The sequence below is a fragment of the Branchiostoma floridae genome, unplaced genomic scaffold, assembly GCF_000003815.2.
Source record: "Branchiostoma floridae strain S238N-H82 unplaced genomic scaffold, Bfl_VNyyK Sc7u5tJ_1566, whole genome shotgun sequence".
NCBI classification, from domain to species: Eukaryota; Metazoa; Chordata; class Leptocardii; order Amphioxiformes; family Branchiostomatidae; genus Branchiostoma; species Branchiostoma floridae.
Window position 1 is genome coordinate 1 of NW_023365763.1, and position 14,990 is coordinate 14,990.

Below are 14,990 nucleotides of genomic sequence, written 5' to 3' on the forward strand. Positions count from 1 at the left end.
ACACATAAAGTTAGTTTGTTTTCTGGATAGTAGACTGGATATATTATATTTGTAGCGCTTAGTTCTCACCTTGCAGCAATGTACCTAACATAAACCTGTTGTACCTGTGGCTATACTACTGTTGTTAACCTGTTAACCAAGAATGTATGGACAATATATATATATATATATGGACCACATTAGCACATTTTATCAATATGGACAGTATATATGTGGACGGCATGAAACTACAATCCATTCAAGTACATTGTACAATCGACCGACTTAATGTCTTTACATTAATATATAACATAGCCTAATTAGACTAGGTTGTAAACGCAAAATCACATGTTGTCACGAGAGTATTACATTGGAAAACATGTTCTCAATAAGACACATAGAATGGAACAGATTATTGAAAACAGTCGCTAAGGTTGTTCAAACCCTTTAGCATTAAAAAAGGAAAATACAAAAATGCACGTCTACTTAAACCCCGTAGCACACAAGCCACGTTTGAGGCAAAACGTGGAACATGTCATTAACCGTTACCTTCTGACATGTCCTTACAATATGATGCCAGGAAAGATTACTGAAAATGTTTAATAGAGACTACTGTGACAATCATGAGTTAGCATAACTTGTACAAGTCGTTAACCCATGCACATTTCCTCACAACATGGTGCCAGGAAAGATGAAGTTAGGGCCCGGTATGTCGTTCCCAGTGGCCCTACAGACTCCAGACATGTAGTCTCGGTCCCAGGCTCCCAGCCAGCTGGTTGGCGACGGCTTCGTCCACTTCTCATCTGGATTCCTGGTTCTGTGCAGCGATAGGGAGGCAATGTTCAACTGATAACGTCATAGTTTTCAGAAAAAGCCTTGTTCAAAATAAAATGGCCAAATATCTATTGCTAGTGAGACAATGTCAATGTAGAAGACACTAGAAAAGTAATGACAAACAAGAGTATAGTAAAGTAATGCTCCAAACATGACGGGATTGTCCACGGGCCTCATCTCAGCAACAGATTCCTATTACACAGTTTGCTTTCCAATGCATTCACGACGTGTGACAAATGACACCGTGAGACACAAACGGCGGATGACCTACCTGACAGACAGAAACGTCCCTGCCTGGCTGTCCTTGACGAACGACTTCTTCATCTTCTCCGTTTCTTCTCCATCTTCGTCAGGATTCCACTCCAGCCCGAGCCTCTTCAGCAGCAATCGAAGCGTCTTCTCTTTCCCTCTCGCCAAGGCGCTGTAGTAAAGCAGGCAGTGGAAGAAGTACTCCGGGTGCATCTTTTGTAACTCCAGAGCACGCTGCATCGCGCCAACCCACAAGGTCACGGCGTAAAAGATGGTGCTTCCATCAAAAATATCGGAGAATTTTGCGTCATCTCCAAAACTTCGGAATTGTTCGGGTACCATCGGTGCCCACCTTAACAAGCCAAGCCGCGTCAGTCCACGAGTAAGCCAGTATACAACTTTTTTAAACCACAATTTTACCCACGACTCAAAGCACTCCATTCCGTTCCTGTACAGGAATATGTTCTTTGCAGACGGGAAGGCTCGGTACATCAAGTCGCCGATCAGCAGAGAATTGGGTCTTAACTTGTACACGATGACATCCCGGTGACGAGGATCTGCCGTCATGAGGTGGTAATTCAGCAGGGTGACGACATTCGTTAAGATCTTCACCTTGTCGTCCTCGTCTGACACGACAGCCGAGCGCGCCGCGGGGTTGGGAGAGACATCTTTGTTCTGTCGGGCACGTCTGGATCGGAGCACTGCCATATTGATGACGGAGAATACGTCGGGCTCGTTGGCTGCTTGAGCAATTGAAGTGGCTTCGAATGCTCGTGTGAGGAGGGTGGAACCACATCTTCCTGTGAGAAAAATATGGACTCATTTTAGCTGCTATATGAATAATTATGCTGTCTTGGTTAAACATCAAACGATCACTGCCTCCGAGTACAGGAAATGGCTTGGAGGTCACAGGAGATGATAGAAGGTTATTTACAGAGATTCCAGGTCATGGGGTCAATGGAAGAAGCTACTATTTCACGGGGAGATATTGTTTATGGATATTTCACGAAGCTATATGATCTTGGGACTCTTGGTATGAAGTACTGATGTTAGGATGATACTGTTTTCAAAAACATAACTTACAGTTGCCGATTTGGCCATATTTTCATAGCTATGGCACTGGTATCATTCAAACGTAGATTATAACATCATCGTTTCTGTGTATTTATTCGCGTTTGAAATACCTTTGGTAGCCGCTGAAAACATGCCAACAATGTTACCTGTCATGTAGACGAAGACATTCTGCACATGCGCAACCTTGTGACGAATGGCATCTGCAACATCTTGGAGATGTGAAAACGGAATGGAGAGGACCTCAGAGGCGGTCCGTCTTTGAGCCTGTTGGAAAGAAAAGATGCAACTTTTTTTTCTTTTCAAGATAGCCTGTGATAGTTCTCGTTGTCAGAGCAAGTCAAATCTCACAAAAGGCCAATATCCCCAAGGTCATCGTATTAAGGTGAAATGCTTCTTCACAATCCCACCAAGAAGTCAGGCTATAAAAACTTTAAAAGTTAACCCGTTAAATGCCTGTACGAACCTCACGAAAGAAGGGGTGAACTTTAAGATCAGTTCCGTCCACTGGTCTCACCAACACTACCGACTCTTGTTCCCAGTCGATGCTGTATACAGAAAACTCGTTCCCGCGGCTTGTGAAGAACCCCACCACGTCGTTCACCGATTCCATGTTTTCCAGGGGCACGAAATCGTCCAGCGAGTTCAGCGCTAACTGGATTTTTCTCTTCTTCGGACGAACCCTCCTCGTGTAAGACAAGGATTGCCTCTCCTAGATTTCAATAACGAAGAACAACATAGGAATTCTTGAGAATTAACGATAGGAGAAAATCCTTCAAGTCTGTGCTCTTTGCATGCAAACTTGCTTTGCTTGTCTGTCATAAATGACTATGTTTATAAAAAGGAGTTACGAACCTTCGGCCAAGGTGACTGAACTGCTCGGGTCGTCAGGTAAAAGGCGCCGGCAGCGATCCCGACTGCTGTGGCGGCAGCCATTCCCCACATGACACCGGTCGTCAACTGTTCTATCATGGTCCAAACCGCTAGAAATCTCGACATCGAAAAGACGGTCGGCAACGATCCTATGAATCAGAATTAGAGGATGTCAAGAACTTACTAAGTTTTGGGTACTGTTAGGCGGTTGAGTTGACAAATAATTTGCGTGATCTTCAGCTATCAGTGACACCCCATCGACCTTGCCTTGACAAGTCTTTGTGATGCTTCACCTGATAAACATGGCCTAGGGCATTGGCTTTAAACATACCTATTACATCCAAGCAGTATTTACGGTCGGCCACGATTTTTTTCCGTCTGCCTCTTTGTGTAGCCACTACCAGAATCCAGACAAAAAGCTCTATATCTGCTTGGAGTTGGAGACTGGTATATATCTCGATTCCTCATGTTTAGGTCTAGTTTTGGCATGTCCATTCGGGGAGCGACTCAAAGCACTACAAGGCTGGACTCCAGGCGGCAATGCTATCGAACTTATGGGCAAACAAGTTGTCTCTTACGTTATAATTCTAAAATTGTGAAAACAGATACTGGATACTATCTTACCTCTTGTAGTGAGTTGTATCGGCAAATTCTATCCGCCCTCTTTCAGTAGGGACGCTTGTCGACCCCGTATCTTTGGAGGTGTTGTAAAGGAATGCGTCCTCGCTGCAGGCTGTAACCTGGCTATATTGACAGTATAGGTCAAAATTTGAATGCAGACAGACCGGAAAAAATACTAACTTTCTTGTGTGGTCGGGTCAGGGCATCGGAGTCTTTGGTTGTAACAGTGGGGTTCAAGCGCCACCAACTGACTATTCAGATAATGACATTCATCACTCTTCTTCAGCTTCCCTAGAATGAACTGACAGAACAAGTTTGCACAACCATCCTGACGACTTAGATTTCAGAATGAAGGTAACTTTTACGCTCGTATGAGTTTTGGGGTTCCCAGAAGATGTCATCCATATACTAGTAATCAAATGAAGATGGCCTTATATGTCAAGTCTAAACTGTTGTAACCGCAGTGTGCAACTGCCACCTTGCAGTTAAGTATCAAACTGCAGGTCATGACAAATCGGTAAAAGCTGACGCCTATCGGTTTACTTAACAACTGCAGTTAAGGTGTGTTTGTGTGCCCTTTAACCTTTGACACATAAGTCACTAATTGCAAGGAACTGGCATGACTTCCTGTGTGAAAAGGAAAGGGCGAGACGCCGAATTGTGCCAATGTATGTGCTTCTTGCATCACTTTTAGTATAGTTTTCTTGTGAAAGCATTGTCTCTATATAACAATGTTATAATGTTATGTTGAAAAGTACGTTATTGTGGGAAAATGTGGAACAGTCAAGAATAATTTTCAACCCGACAACAGCTGTGCACCATTGGTTTTGTTGGTGTACATTTCCAGAAAATGTTACTTGTGTAAGAGGCGAGTAGAAACAGTCGTCTGGCTCCCAGGATTCGAACCCGCACCGAACCCGGGCTAATTATGACTGAAGAGAGGTAAGAGGAACCAGGAAACTGACCAAAGCCCTCGGTTTTCAAGAACCTTTTTTGGCGACACCACAGGAGGTAGCCTAATACTGTAATAGTACATTATTTTACGAGTTGATGCCTGACTGTTGCTGATCATGAGTTTCAAAACGCCTCATCTTACCAAACTGCCTAAAGCCGAGGACAGGAAGTTGATCAACAAACTTCGCGATGTCTTGCACTCCATTAAGGTACGTGACATGACCAAACTGATCAAGCTACTATCCAAGGAAGACAGGCCAGATTTAAACTACCAGGTGCCGTTAAAGAGGAAAGTACTACAGAGGGAGTTTTACAAACAGTGGGTCAGCCCACTGCAGTATGCTTGCGAGAAAGGCACGCCAGAAATGGTAGGAGCCATTCTAGCTGCAGGGGCCATGGTCAACATCAGACCCCATTCTCCTTTGACATACGCAATATGCTCCTTAAAAGTCAACCTTGTCGACCGACTGCTACATAGTGGAGCAACGCCAAACGAATCTGGAGACCCAAATGAATGGGACATGGCGGCAGCCATTAACTTAAAAGAACGTTGTGTTAACTCCCCAGAGGATGAACAAAAGCGCCGTGAGATAATTACCCTACTGTGCAAGGCTGGTTGTGATGTGAACATGTGCATGCATTCAAAACAGACTCTCGGAGACAGAGAGATTCTAAACAAAAAGGGAATCAAGATCAGAACTGTCTACCAGCCTCCATTGCTGTTCCATGCTGTTTCTGAAGGTGACCTTGAAATGTGCAAAGTGCTGCTGGAATCAGGGGCTGAGGTGACTGTGAAAGACTCTCTGTACAACGAAACTGCGCTCCACATAGCGATGGATAGTACCACCGAGAGAAACCTGCCTATCATTGAGCTGTTGCTTGCCTACGGTGCTGACCCAAACCATGAGTCCAAAGATGGCTCATCTCTACTCCACCTGGCGGTAAAGCGAGGGAAAATGAAGACTGTAGGCGTGTTGGTACAAGCAGGAACAAACAGAGCCGCGCTCGACAGAGAGGGTCGTAGCCCGCTCCACCTCGCTGCAGCCGACGGCCACTCGGAATTGGTTGATCTTCTGTGCCTTCCTGAGGTTCTGAACTCACCTGACAAAGACGGTTTAACTGCACTTCACCTTGCTGCAGACAGGGGGAGTCTGACCACAGTCCGAGCACTGCTAGACGCAGGGGCGGACAGCGACGTGAAAACACCAGTGACGAAAGTCTCGCCCTTGGACATGGCCTTGCACAATAACCATCAGAAGGTGGCGGACTTTCTGAAGATGAATCGCCTGTTGCAGTGTGACCATCCTGGAGTGACCCACGCGTCAATGCCGGAACTATCGGCTAAAACTCAGGGAAACGCCACCACAAGTCCCAAGATATTGGTCACAGAGCCTGAAGAGGAGAGTCAGAGCCTCAAGGAGAAGCTGAGAAAGCAAGAACAAGAAATAGAACTCTTGAAACAAGAGATTGATGAACTGAAACAGGAGACAGCCCAGCAAAAAGAAGAGATAACTCAGCAAAAAGAAGAGATAGATAAGCAGAAAGAGGAGATAAGTCATCTGAAAGAACAACACAGGACAGTCATGACAGAGACGGATAAAACGATAGCATCCCTCCGAAAGCAGCTACAAAAATACCAAGTCATTCAGTACGAAGAGAACTCAAACCCAGTGCCTATGTCCGACCCCCACAAGCAGGCGCTCATGACCAACTGGCCACAGTTTCTACAGGACCTGCATCATGGGGTGGTGGTCCCCTCCCTTGTTGCAGAGGGTATCCTCACCCCCCATATGGAAGAGGAGATCATAAAGGCGTACCACACTAGGCGAGACAGAAACACGCACCTGTTGGACATGTTACTCACGAGAGGGGACCAGGCGTTCTACGTGTTTCGCCAGGCCTTGAGAAAGGACCCAGGTAGTGCACACCTGGCTGCACTACTTAATGTGGACTGAGCATTTTACTTAAGGTGCACTGTCGCAGCACTTGCATCAAGCTTGCATCACTGCGGGGTTCAAAAGATACTCGACGAATTTCAGAGATAATAAATTTTCTTACTTTTTGTGCATTTTGTTGTCTTCTAAGTCATACTTTTACGTATTACGCAATATCTAAATTATAAAAAATCGGAGAAAATACAAAACAGCAATGCAGTGAACAAACCCCACAGTGACGCAAGCTTGACACAAGTGCAGTTAGAGTGCACCTTAAGTACATGTACCTTCCCCCAACGTTTGACATTATCTGCTAATGCAAAAGAACTGTTACATACGGTATGAAATGTTGACATATCATAATGTAATGTTAAGTCAGACCAAAGACATGGGAGTCATATCATTCAACACTTTTTTTAATGAGGTTCTAAGACCTGGTGCTTGTTTTATATAAATGGGTAAAGTATATGGAAACATTTATGAAAGAAATGATGCTGGAAAACATTTTATCAACACATGATTTTGAATGATGAAAGTCAAAGGGAATTGGGTTAAGTGGAAAATGGTTTTAATGCTTTTATATGATTAACATCATGCCACGTAATTCCCATTATAGATTTTCATTACTAATTAATTTGAATATTGTTTATTTCTATTAAGAATTATCTAAAGGTATGTTTATAATGCCACATACATATGGTATGCATGTAGAAGTATAAATAACCTTTGGTAATTTTCAACTTTGACATAAGAAAGTAATGTATACTGGTTGTTTGTAAGATTTTTTATCAAGATTTAAGTAATGATTGATTCATGATTATCAGTATTATTGTCTGTATCTGCAATACGTTTACATTTATATGATAGTCATATTTTTACATGTAATTTCCATCAGGGTATCAAATTCTCTTTGAACAAATCTCTTCAAAATGAGACGTGCTATTGTCATAGTATGATGCCTTTTATATAATAGTGCCTGTACTTTGTTTGGAACATATACCTGGTAAAGATATGTATATTTGTACAATGCAGGTGTTCAAAATTTTAGACTGGTCAGGCAATTAGCAAAGGTGCATTTATGAGAAGAAAAAAAGAGGTGTATTTTGGAAACTAGGCTTTTGATATCTACATGTACATTTGTATCAATGTAGTAAGCCCTTGTTGTAAAATTCTCTACTTTTATCTACTTTTAAATTGTGTAATTCCAAAAGTGCAAAAGGTTTAGTCAGTAGAGAGGTACTTGTTTGTTGCTACATTTATATTTATGTTAATATGTAATACTTAACATGCAGTTGTTGCTTCAGTAATATGATAGGCAATTTGCTTAGCCTTACATTTAATTTAGTACTGTGAGAATTTTGGTCCTTTCAGTGTCACTTACAAAAGGTAGTGAATGCTACCTGAAGTCTGACTGTTTCCAAAATCATACCCAGTTGCTTGAGTGGCTGCTATTTGGCACGTCTGGACATTCATTGACACGTTTAAGGTGCTAACTGCAATACATACTTGTTTGTATGTGACAATATATTTGCTGGTCAATTATTGTCTCTAATATGTTTTGGGTTAAGCTAGATGCTGTCTACAAGGGGTGTTCCTATAGCCTGAGTACCATCCTCTGTAGTGACCGCTGGCTCAGTACTTTTGCTTGCTAAACGTGGTAAGTACTGACTACTGAGTCAGTGGTCACTACGGAGGATGGTACTCAGGCTAGCTTTCCTAAAACAGCAGTGCGTACGACTAGAGATTACATTTCTGAATAGAGATGATTTTGAAACCTTAATCAGTTATCATAAGGCTCAGCAGTCCTTCACCCCCTTGCCCATGCTAATACAAATTTTATATTACCTAGTACATGTAATTTGCATCGCTTAACATGTAACATCCAAGCTACTCAAGTGAGTACTAGTACTTAACAGAACCTATTCACACTTTGTACGCCAATCTCATATTTTCAAGTATTATCTGTCAAGTACACGTAGATCAGGGATCAAAATTTTGTTGCCATAATCTCCTGACATGAATCCTATATGCAAGCTAGAAATGAGTAATAACAAAAACTGGCAGTTTTTACTTTGGCATCCATCCGAGTTCCTGAAGTGTTTGAATAGTCTCAACCATTCTGTCAGTCATGCGACCACCAAAAACCTCTGTCATCATGGAGAGAGATCTTTCAAGGTACCGTACAGCTTCACTGTGATCACCCATGTCCTTTTTGATGAAACCCAGAAGGCGGAGACTTTCAGCGGTGTTAGGACTGGGTGTGTCCTTTCCGTAATGATCCTCTTGCATGTGAAGTGCTTCTTGCACATGCTTGAATGCCATCGTATAGTTCCCTGCTTTCCAGTACGCGATGCCCAGGCCTTCCAAACTGACCGCTGTGTTTCCCGAGGGCTTGTTGTGGTAATGTTCTCGGTCAATGCGCAGTGCCTCCTCATGGCACCAGATAGCTTTAGAATGGGACCCAGTATCACTGCATACCTTTCCTAGGTTGGTATATACCTGGGCAAGGTTTGTCTTGTTAATGCCGATCGTCTTTCCAGCTAGTTCCAGTGCCTGTTCGGCTATCTTCACAGCTTGCTCATTGTTGTCCAGCTCCCAATGAATGTCGAACAGAACGTTGAGACTTTTGATGACGTCAGGGTGATAAGTGTTATCACTGTACAAATTGTTTTGTATCATCTTCAGGGACAAGTCTCCGTACCAAAGAGCTGTGTTGTAGTCGCTATCGCGACACATGTTCATGATGCGAGCCAGCTCCCGAAAGCATGATGCTGTAATGTGATGAGCTACATTCATACCAAAGATCGTGTTGCACATTTGTATGGTCTTCTGGAGCCAGGAGTATGCTCGAACTACCTGGCCCAGTGAGGAGAACAATATACCCAAGTTGAATCTGATATTCAATATCACCAAGGGTTGCCTTTTTATCTGTTCTTCATCAGTTTTAAAGGTCATTTGCTCTATCTCCACTGCTAGCTCCTTTGCCCTGTTGATTTCTCCAAGATTGGTAGAAATATCAGCGAGTTGCAACTTTATCAAGATTTCCCATAGTTCTGCATCAAAGTTGATTTCCAATGTGTCCAGAGATTTCAAGCAGGCTGCACGAGCCTTCTGAAACTGCCCAATGCGAATGTATAAATGTGCCAACGAAAAGCAGCTATCGAAAGACAACTGATGCAGTTCTGTAAATTCCTCGGTTACTTTCAGTGCCTCAGCATACTTCCCAAGGCTTTGTAGAGTCATGAGGTAACAGTGTAAGAGTCTGGTTGGTTTCTTGTGGTATGCAATCCTGAGGAGGGGCTCTGCTTCCTTATAGTTCATGAGTCTGAAATGAATGAGTCCCCTCAGCAGGTCACTGTTGCAGTAGAATTCATCACCCAGAAGCTCGGACACATTTCCAGGTAGGCTGTACTGGAATAATGTCATCTGAAAAATTCTTTCCACGTATTCAGGCTGGTTTTCAGGATCAGATGCTGTTTCTGTTTCTTTGTGCAAGTTTTTATGTGCTTGTGGATTTTGGCCAACACCATTGCTTGGACCATTGCCTGACTGTGCTTGTGAAAATGCTAAGGGCTTTATTCTAAATGGATTTTCAAGAGTTTTGACAAGCGACATCAGATTTTCCAATAGAGAAGGTGAACCAGCCAAGGTGACTTCTATGGATCCCTCGTCTGTGGCACTTTCCTCTGAACTCCCATATTCTGAGAGAAACTGTGCGACCAGCTTTGGATGTACTTTTATCAGGGCGGGAGGAACGCTCATCATCACAGATACATAAACAAAGATCTGTAAGGGTATGTTGGTCTGGTAGAAACGCATCAGCAGAGCAGGGCTTGTTAGCTTGTGCAGCAGATCTTGCTCCCCACTTTTTTGCTCCTTCGGTTGTAGGACGGGAAGTGTAGTTACTCCTTCCTTTTGCCTACCATATGCAAGATATGTCTGCAGACGTAACAGGGTGGCTATGCTAATTGCCACACTTAGGTTGTGCGCTCCCATCTCCGAGATGTGCTTGTTGTCTCTCAGAGCATCAATGACCTCCCAGGGAGTGTTCCTCTTTGATTCGAAGCAAATACCAAGATTGTTGATTGTCAACGTTGGGAAACGGTAGATCTCTTTCTTCACATCATATTGGAATCCGGGTTTGTAGATGGAATTTATGTCCTTTTGATACTTGTTTGCATCGTGAAAGAGGGTGATTACTGCCTTCCTGACCAAGTTTGGTGTGGCTGAATCAACTCTTCCTTGGTAGTCTTCCACCAGCCTCTTGTCTCCTTCTATCCAAGTGACAGTTGATAGGATCTCAGACAAGTGTTCGTGATCTTCTTTAGCCAAGGCTTGCTTCTCTTGGAGGGATGCCATTTCCGTGGGAGTCATGATAAGTTCTAAGGCAGGCTTTCCATCGACTGCCTCTCTGCCTAGAGGTGTTTTGCATGCAGAAGGCATGGCCCCGTCAAAAGCAAACCCTCTCGGTGTTTTCCAGTCATAGAGCCAGTTGTCTTCTATGTCGTTCGAGTTGAAGTTGTTCAGCGACGTGATAGCCATCGAAGGCAGGATGGTCTCTCCGAGATTTATCACTTTCAGATGAAGGAGTGACGTGAGGTTACGAAAATACTTTTTATGCTGCTCTTTTGCTTCCTCCTCCAGCAGTATTGCAAATTCAAAATCAGAGTACGGTGTCATTTCCTCCCTAGCCATGGACCCCAGGCCTATGATGGCGTACGTACAGGGTGGCTGACCCAAAGTCTCCCTGCATTCTGCTAACAGCTGCCTCACAAAGTCTTTCATTCGTCCCGCTGTTGTGTGGAACATAGAACGAACAGCTTCCACCCAGTTTGCTTCTTTATTCTTAACGTCACTGGATTTTGTGGGGTCACCACTAGTACTGAAATCGCATAGCATTTCAGTACACTGCAACAGCACTTTACACTCCTTGCGAATATTCTTCAGTCGAGCTTTATGTTGGAGGTCATTACTGTAAGGAAGTGAAACTTGGCACTGCCGACCGCGCCCCACCCAGACAAGGAAACATTTCTCAACATACTTGATTCTGTGGACCATGACATCTTTCCAGTGCTGGTCTCCTGGCGCCCAGGTCATGGCGGCGTTGTACAATGCTGCTGCCTTGGTGACCTGCCTTCCCCTGTTGCTGGCCCGATTGATAGCCCTTCGTATGTAGACATCCCCCATGCCTTGTAGACATAAGCCTTGTAAACAAACATCGTTATCACGGATTGCCACCTTTAAGGCCTGTGCAAATATACATTCTGCTGTATCATAGTTACCCGCTTGCAATGCTCTGTCACCCTGGGATACTGCAGAAATATGTTTTGATATCGATGAATGAAAGCTATTCTCGGTACACAGGATTGTAGACATGGCGCCACAGTCTGTGCTTGCCAGCCTTAAGGGATGTGAAACCATGCACACAACTTCCTGTTTCTGTGTCAATATAACCTTTGAACCCTGGAAGATCTCATTATACATAGATTGTTAGTTTCTCCATTGATATCATTAAGGCAGGGCATACATACACGTAGCTATGTAAACATATCTTTATTGTCTCCACACAATAGAAAATAATGCAGAAAATGATTAATAAGCCCATGTCAATTCAATTTGTTGGTTCTTGGATTGTTTTAGAGAAAATATGGAGTGACAGGGGAATTCTGTTTTTTACATTCCAGGAAATCGGGGGTAAAGATATGGGCTAATACAAAACATAAAGAAGAAGTATATTTTTAACTCATAGTCACAGTTAAGTACCTAATTATGTCCTTAATGAATAAAAATTTCACTGCAATGATGAATGTGCCCACATTGTAAAGGTAGGCCAATACACTATGCTGGAAAGTTGTTGGACTGCAAAAAAAGTAATTTAATGATGGAAATTTACAGAATGGAAGGTGTGGTGAATTTTTTTGTCATTTTCAGAAAAACAGGAAAGGCGATTCTGAGAACTACAGAAACCTTAATTAGTGAAATTGTAGTATTTAAAAGGATTTCAGTTCAAATTATAAGTCTGAGTGACATTGACATTATGTACTTGAAAATATTTTTTTTTTTTTAAATTTTATATTGATTTGGAAACTGGGATAATCAATTTTAGTTTGTAATGTTCAATGTGGCTAACTGGGATATGTAAAAAGAAGATTTTGAGTATGAACAAAAGGAATATTTGGTAAAGACAGTGAAGGTCTATCGTGAGTCTGAATTGTGTGACTTCCTGACAACTCCAGGTGTGTCTCTTCCTTCAGACAGGGAACAGCAGACTGCCTTGCCATGGACTGCGTCAGATCTTCCTCGCCCACAGGTATTCTGGGTAATTCCATCAGCATTTTCTGCCTAGAGGAAGTCTTAATCGGAGGCAGTTTGGTCATCTTACTTGTTTTCATGCCTTGGTTTACTTTTTCTGGTGTGTTCACATCAGAAAAAGATCTGTCTTTTGTCAAGTCCTCATCTTGATCATTTGCTGTTCCACAAGGAATGACTATCATAACTTTGGCACACTTCGCTTCTTTCTTACCATCATGCTTACTTTGGTGATGCCTTTGCATATCTTCACATTTTCTTGGGCCTTGTTGAACATCAAGGTACGGCAGTTCAGTTCTATCCCTCTCGGAGTTGCGAATGCCAAATTTTCTATAATTCTGTCGCTTCTTTCTGCAATATCTCGCAGTACTGTCGTTGTCATTGTGAAGTTCAGATGTTTGTGAACTATTCTTTGGGAGATACTTCCCGATATCAACACGACTGACAACAGTATTGTTTCTCCATGAATCGTGTCTATCATTGTCGTTGTATCGCTTGAACTTGAACTTGAAGTCCCTTCCTTCAGAACACCTGCAGGTGGCAGGTAAAGCACCTGGGACAGGTGGCAGGTAGCAGACCTCAGGTGTGTTACAGGGCGCACTTGTTGCAGGTACAGGTGTGATGTACTCAGAGTCGTCGGACGAGGAAATCTTTGGCAGCCTGATGGCTATTTCATGCTGCAGATGTTATAACAATAGCAGTTAATCAATACAGGTCATTAGTTAAGTAAAAAAATAAGCCAGACAATGAAAAAAAATCATAAGTTGTATGACAGAACTAGACTTTCTTGTGACTTGCAGGCTATAATTCTAAACTCGGCCATTACAATAAACCTTACTTTAAGATCTTGTGGAGGTATGGCTTGAGTCAGGTGAATCCTTAATTTCTCTGTTTATAGATGTTTGATCTACTTTTTAAGAAGTCAACCTACTCCAGGTACATACATTGTATGAATGTGCTGCAGAAACACATTGAAAGTAACTGGATACTATTAAGAGTATTACTAAGCAAAATCAAGCAACTTTCCTTATCTGAGACTAGAAACATGTTCTAATTTTGAAAAAGTTAACACAGGTTATAGTCAGGTTACAATACATAATCATGTTTCCCACCTTTCTGGCTTTTTTGAGAGCCTCTTGATTTAACAAGCTGTCGTACATCCACTGCTGGTGCCCCATGTCGAGCAGGCCAACTGAAACCACAAATTTTGAAATTAAAGATGGCAAGGCCACGACTCACTACTATAAATGATACAACATCACACACCAAACAGGAAATCCTTTTTTAGCCCATTACACAACATGTCAGGTATGAGTGTTAAAAAAATCAATTAACAACACTACAAAGCTACGACAACGCATCCACTACCTGCTTGTGTTCATAGCTCTGAGTATGTTCAAGTCAATCCAAAACACTCTTCACAAACATACTCACCTTGGTGAGTGGTGTACTTATGAGCACCCATGATGTAATGTTGCCTCTACTCTGCATCTATTTAAGCCCACACAAGTGTTACATTTTGTTATGAGAAGCAAAGAGATTAAGCCAAGCCACTGGTACACAGTTAGCTACATGTTTGTACTCTGGATCGACGTGTGTGTGAACGGTGGTAAATATTTGCACCTGCAACTTGTTCATGTTCCAATGCACACGGATAATGACGCACATGGTGACAAATGTTTCACCATCCCAAAGAGCCTTTCACAGTACTTAGTTCAAGGAAATGGACCCTGAAGGGCCCTTCTATGGTGACCTATTGTCAAAGTGCAAAAACTGTAGCAAAGGACTCATTTCACAGTTTTTACATACATCTCTCAAAGCATGCAGTAAGGAGTGAGGGAGACAGCAGGGCACATTTCAGAAATTGTTTCCATATTTCTTATAAAACATGCTTAAAAGCTAATGGTATTCTTTCTTTCACACCAAGATCTTTTGAAAACAAAACAGCAGAACGGTCAGGACTTATCCAAACAATTTTACATCAACTGACAATTTGAAGCCAGTAATCAAACAGCTGAAATATTTTCTTCCTAAAGTTTACACTTAGATAAAATAATAATTGCATACAACTTATAGTTCATAAAATCCTTGTTTATTTAATGTTACTGCATTTCACATCCACCATTACAAAATATACTACTGAAGATTGATACATACAGCTACTTA

The 14,990-nt window shown here is 42.4% G+C and overlaps 3 protein-coding genes across 4 annotated transcripts; 1 reads left to right on the plus strand and 2 right to left on the minus strand.

Moving 5' to 3' along the window:
• Positions 1-6: 6 nt before the first annotated feature.
• LOC118408294 lies at positions 7-4,056 on the minus strand. The gene is made up of 6 exons (XM_035808981.1): positions 3,631-4,056; positions 2,989-3,155; positions 2,600-2,845; positions 2,283-2,400; positions 1,085-1,862; positions 7-796 (listed from the first exon to the last, which is right to left on the minus strand). The coding sequence occupies exons 2-6, from the start codon at positions 3,130-3,132 to the stop codon at positions 649-651; spliced, it is 1,434 nt and encodes a 477-aa protein (XP_035664874.1). The 5' UTR covers positions 3,133-3,155; positions 3,631-4,056; the 3' UTR covers positions 7-648.
• Positions 4,057-4,241: 185 nt separating this feature from the next.
• On the plus strand, positions 4,242-7,938 carry LOC118408293 (serine/threonine-protein phosphatase 6 regulatory ankyrin repeat subunit A-like). The gene has a single exon (XM_035808980.1). The coding sequence runs from the start codon at positions 4,698-4,700 to the stop codon at positions 6,534-6,536; it is 1,839 nt and encodes a 612-aa protein (XP_035664873.1). The 5' UTR covers positions 4,242-4,697; the 3' UTR covers positions 6,537-7,938.
• A 201-nt stretch (positions 7,939-8,139) lies between these two features.
• LOC118408289 lies at positions 8,140-14,855 on the minus strand. 2 transcript variants are annotated; one of them, XM_035808974.1, is made up of 3 exons: positions 14,259-14,803; positions 13,937-14,016; positions 8,140-13,501 (listed from the first exon to the last, which is right to left on the minus strand). In XM_035808974.1, the coding sequence occupies exon 3, from the start codon at positions 11,997-11,999 to the stop codon at positions 8,583-8,585; it is 3,417 nt and encodes a 1,138-aa protein (XP_035664867.1). In that variant the 5' UTR covers positions 12,000-13,501; positions 13,937-14,016; positions 14,259-14,803; the 3' UTR covers positions 8,140-8,582. The 2 variants fall into 2 exon arrangements, with proteins under 2 accessions (XP_035664867.1, XP_035664868.1); XM_035808975.1 differs by having other exon boundaries at positions 12,054-13,501; positions 14,259-14,855.
• Between the last annotated feature and the right edge of the window lie 135 nt (positions 14,856-14,990).

Coding starts and splice junctions, on each gene's coding strand:
- LOC118408293 (XM_035808980.1), top strand. CDS start 4,698: ATGAGTTTCAAAACGCCTCATCTTACCAAACTGCCTAAAGCCGAGGAC.
- LOC118408289 (XM_035808974.1), bottom strand. CDS start 11,999: ATGTATAATGAGATCTTCCAGGGTTCAAAGGTTATATTGACACAGAAA.
- LOC118408294 (XM_035808981.1), bottom strand. CDS start 3,132: ATGTCGAGATTTCTAGCGGTTTGGACCATGATAGAACAGTTGACGACC. Junction 2,401..2,599: donor TTCACCCCTTCTTTCGTGAG/GTTCGTACAGGC, acceptor TCTTTCCAACAG/GCTCAAAGACGGACCGCCTC. Junction 797..1,084: donor GGGACGTTTCTGTCTGTCAG/GTAGGTCATCCG, acceptor ATCGCTGCACAG/AACCAGGAATCCAGATGAGA.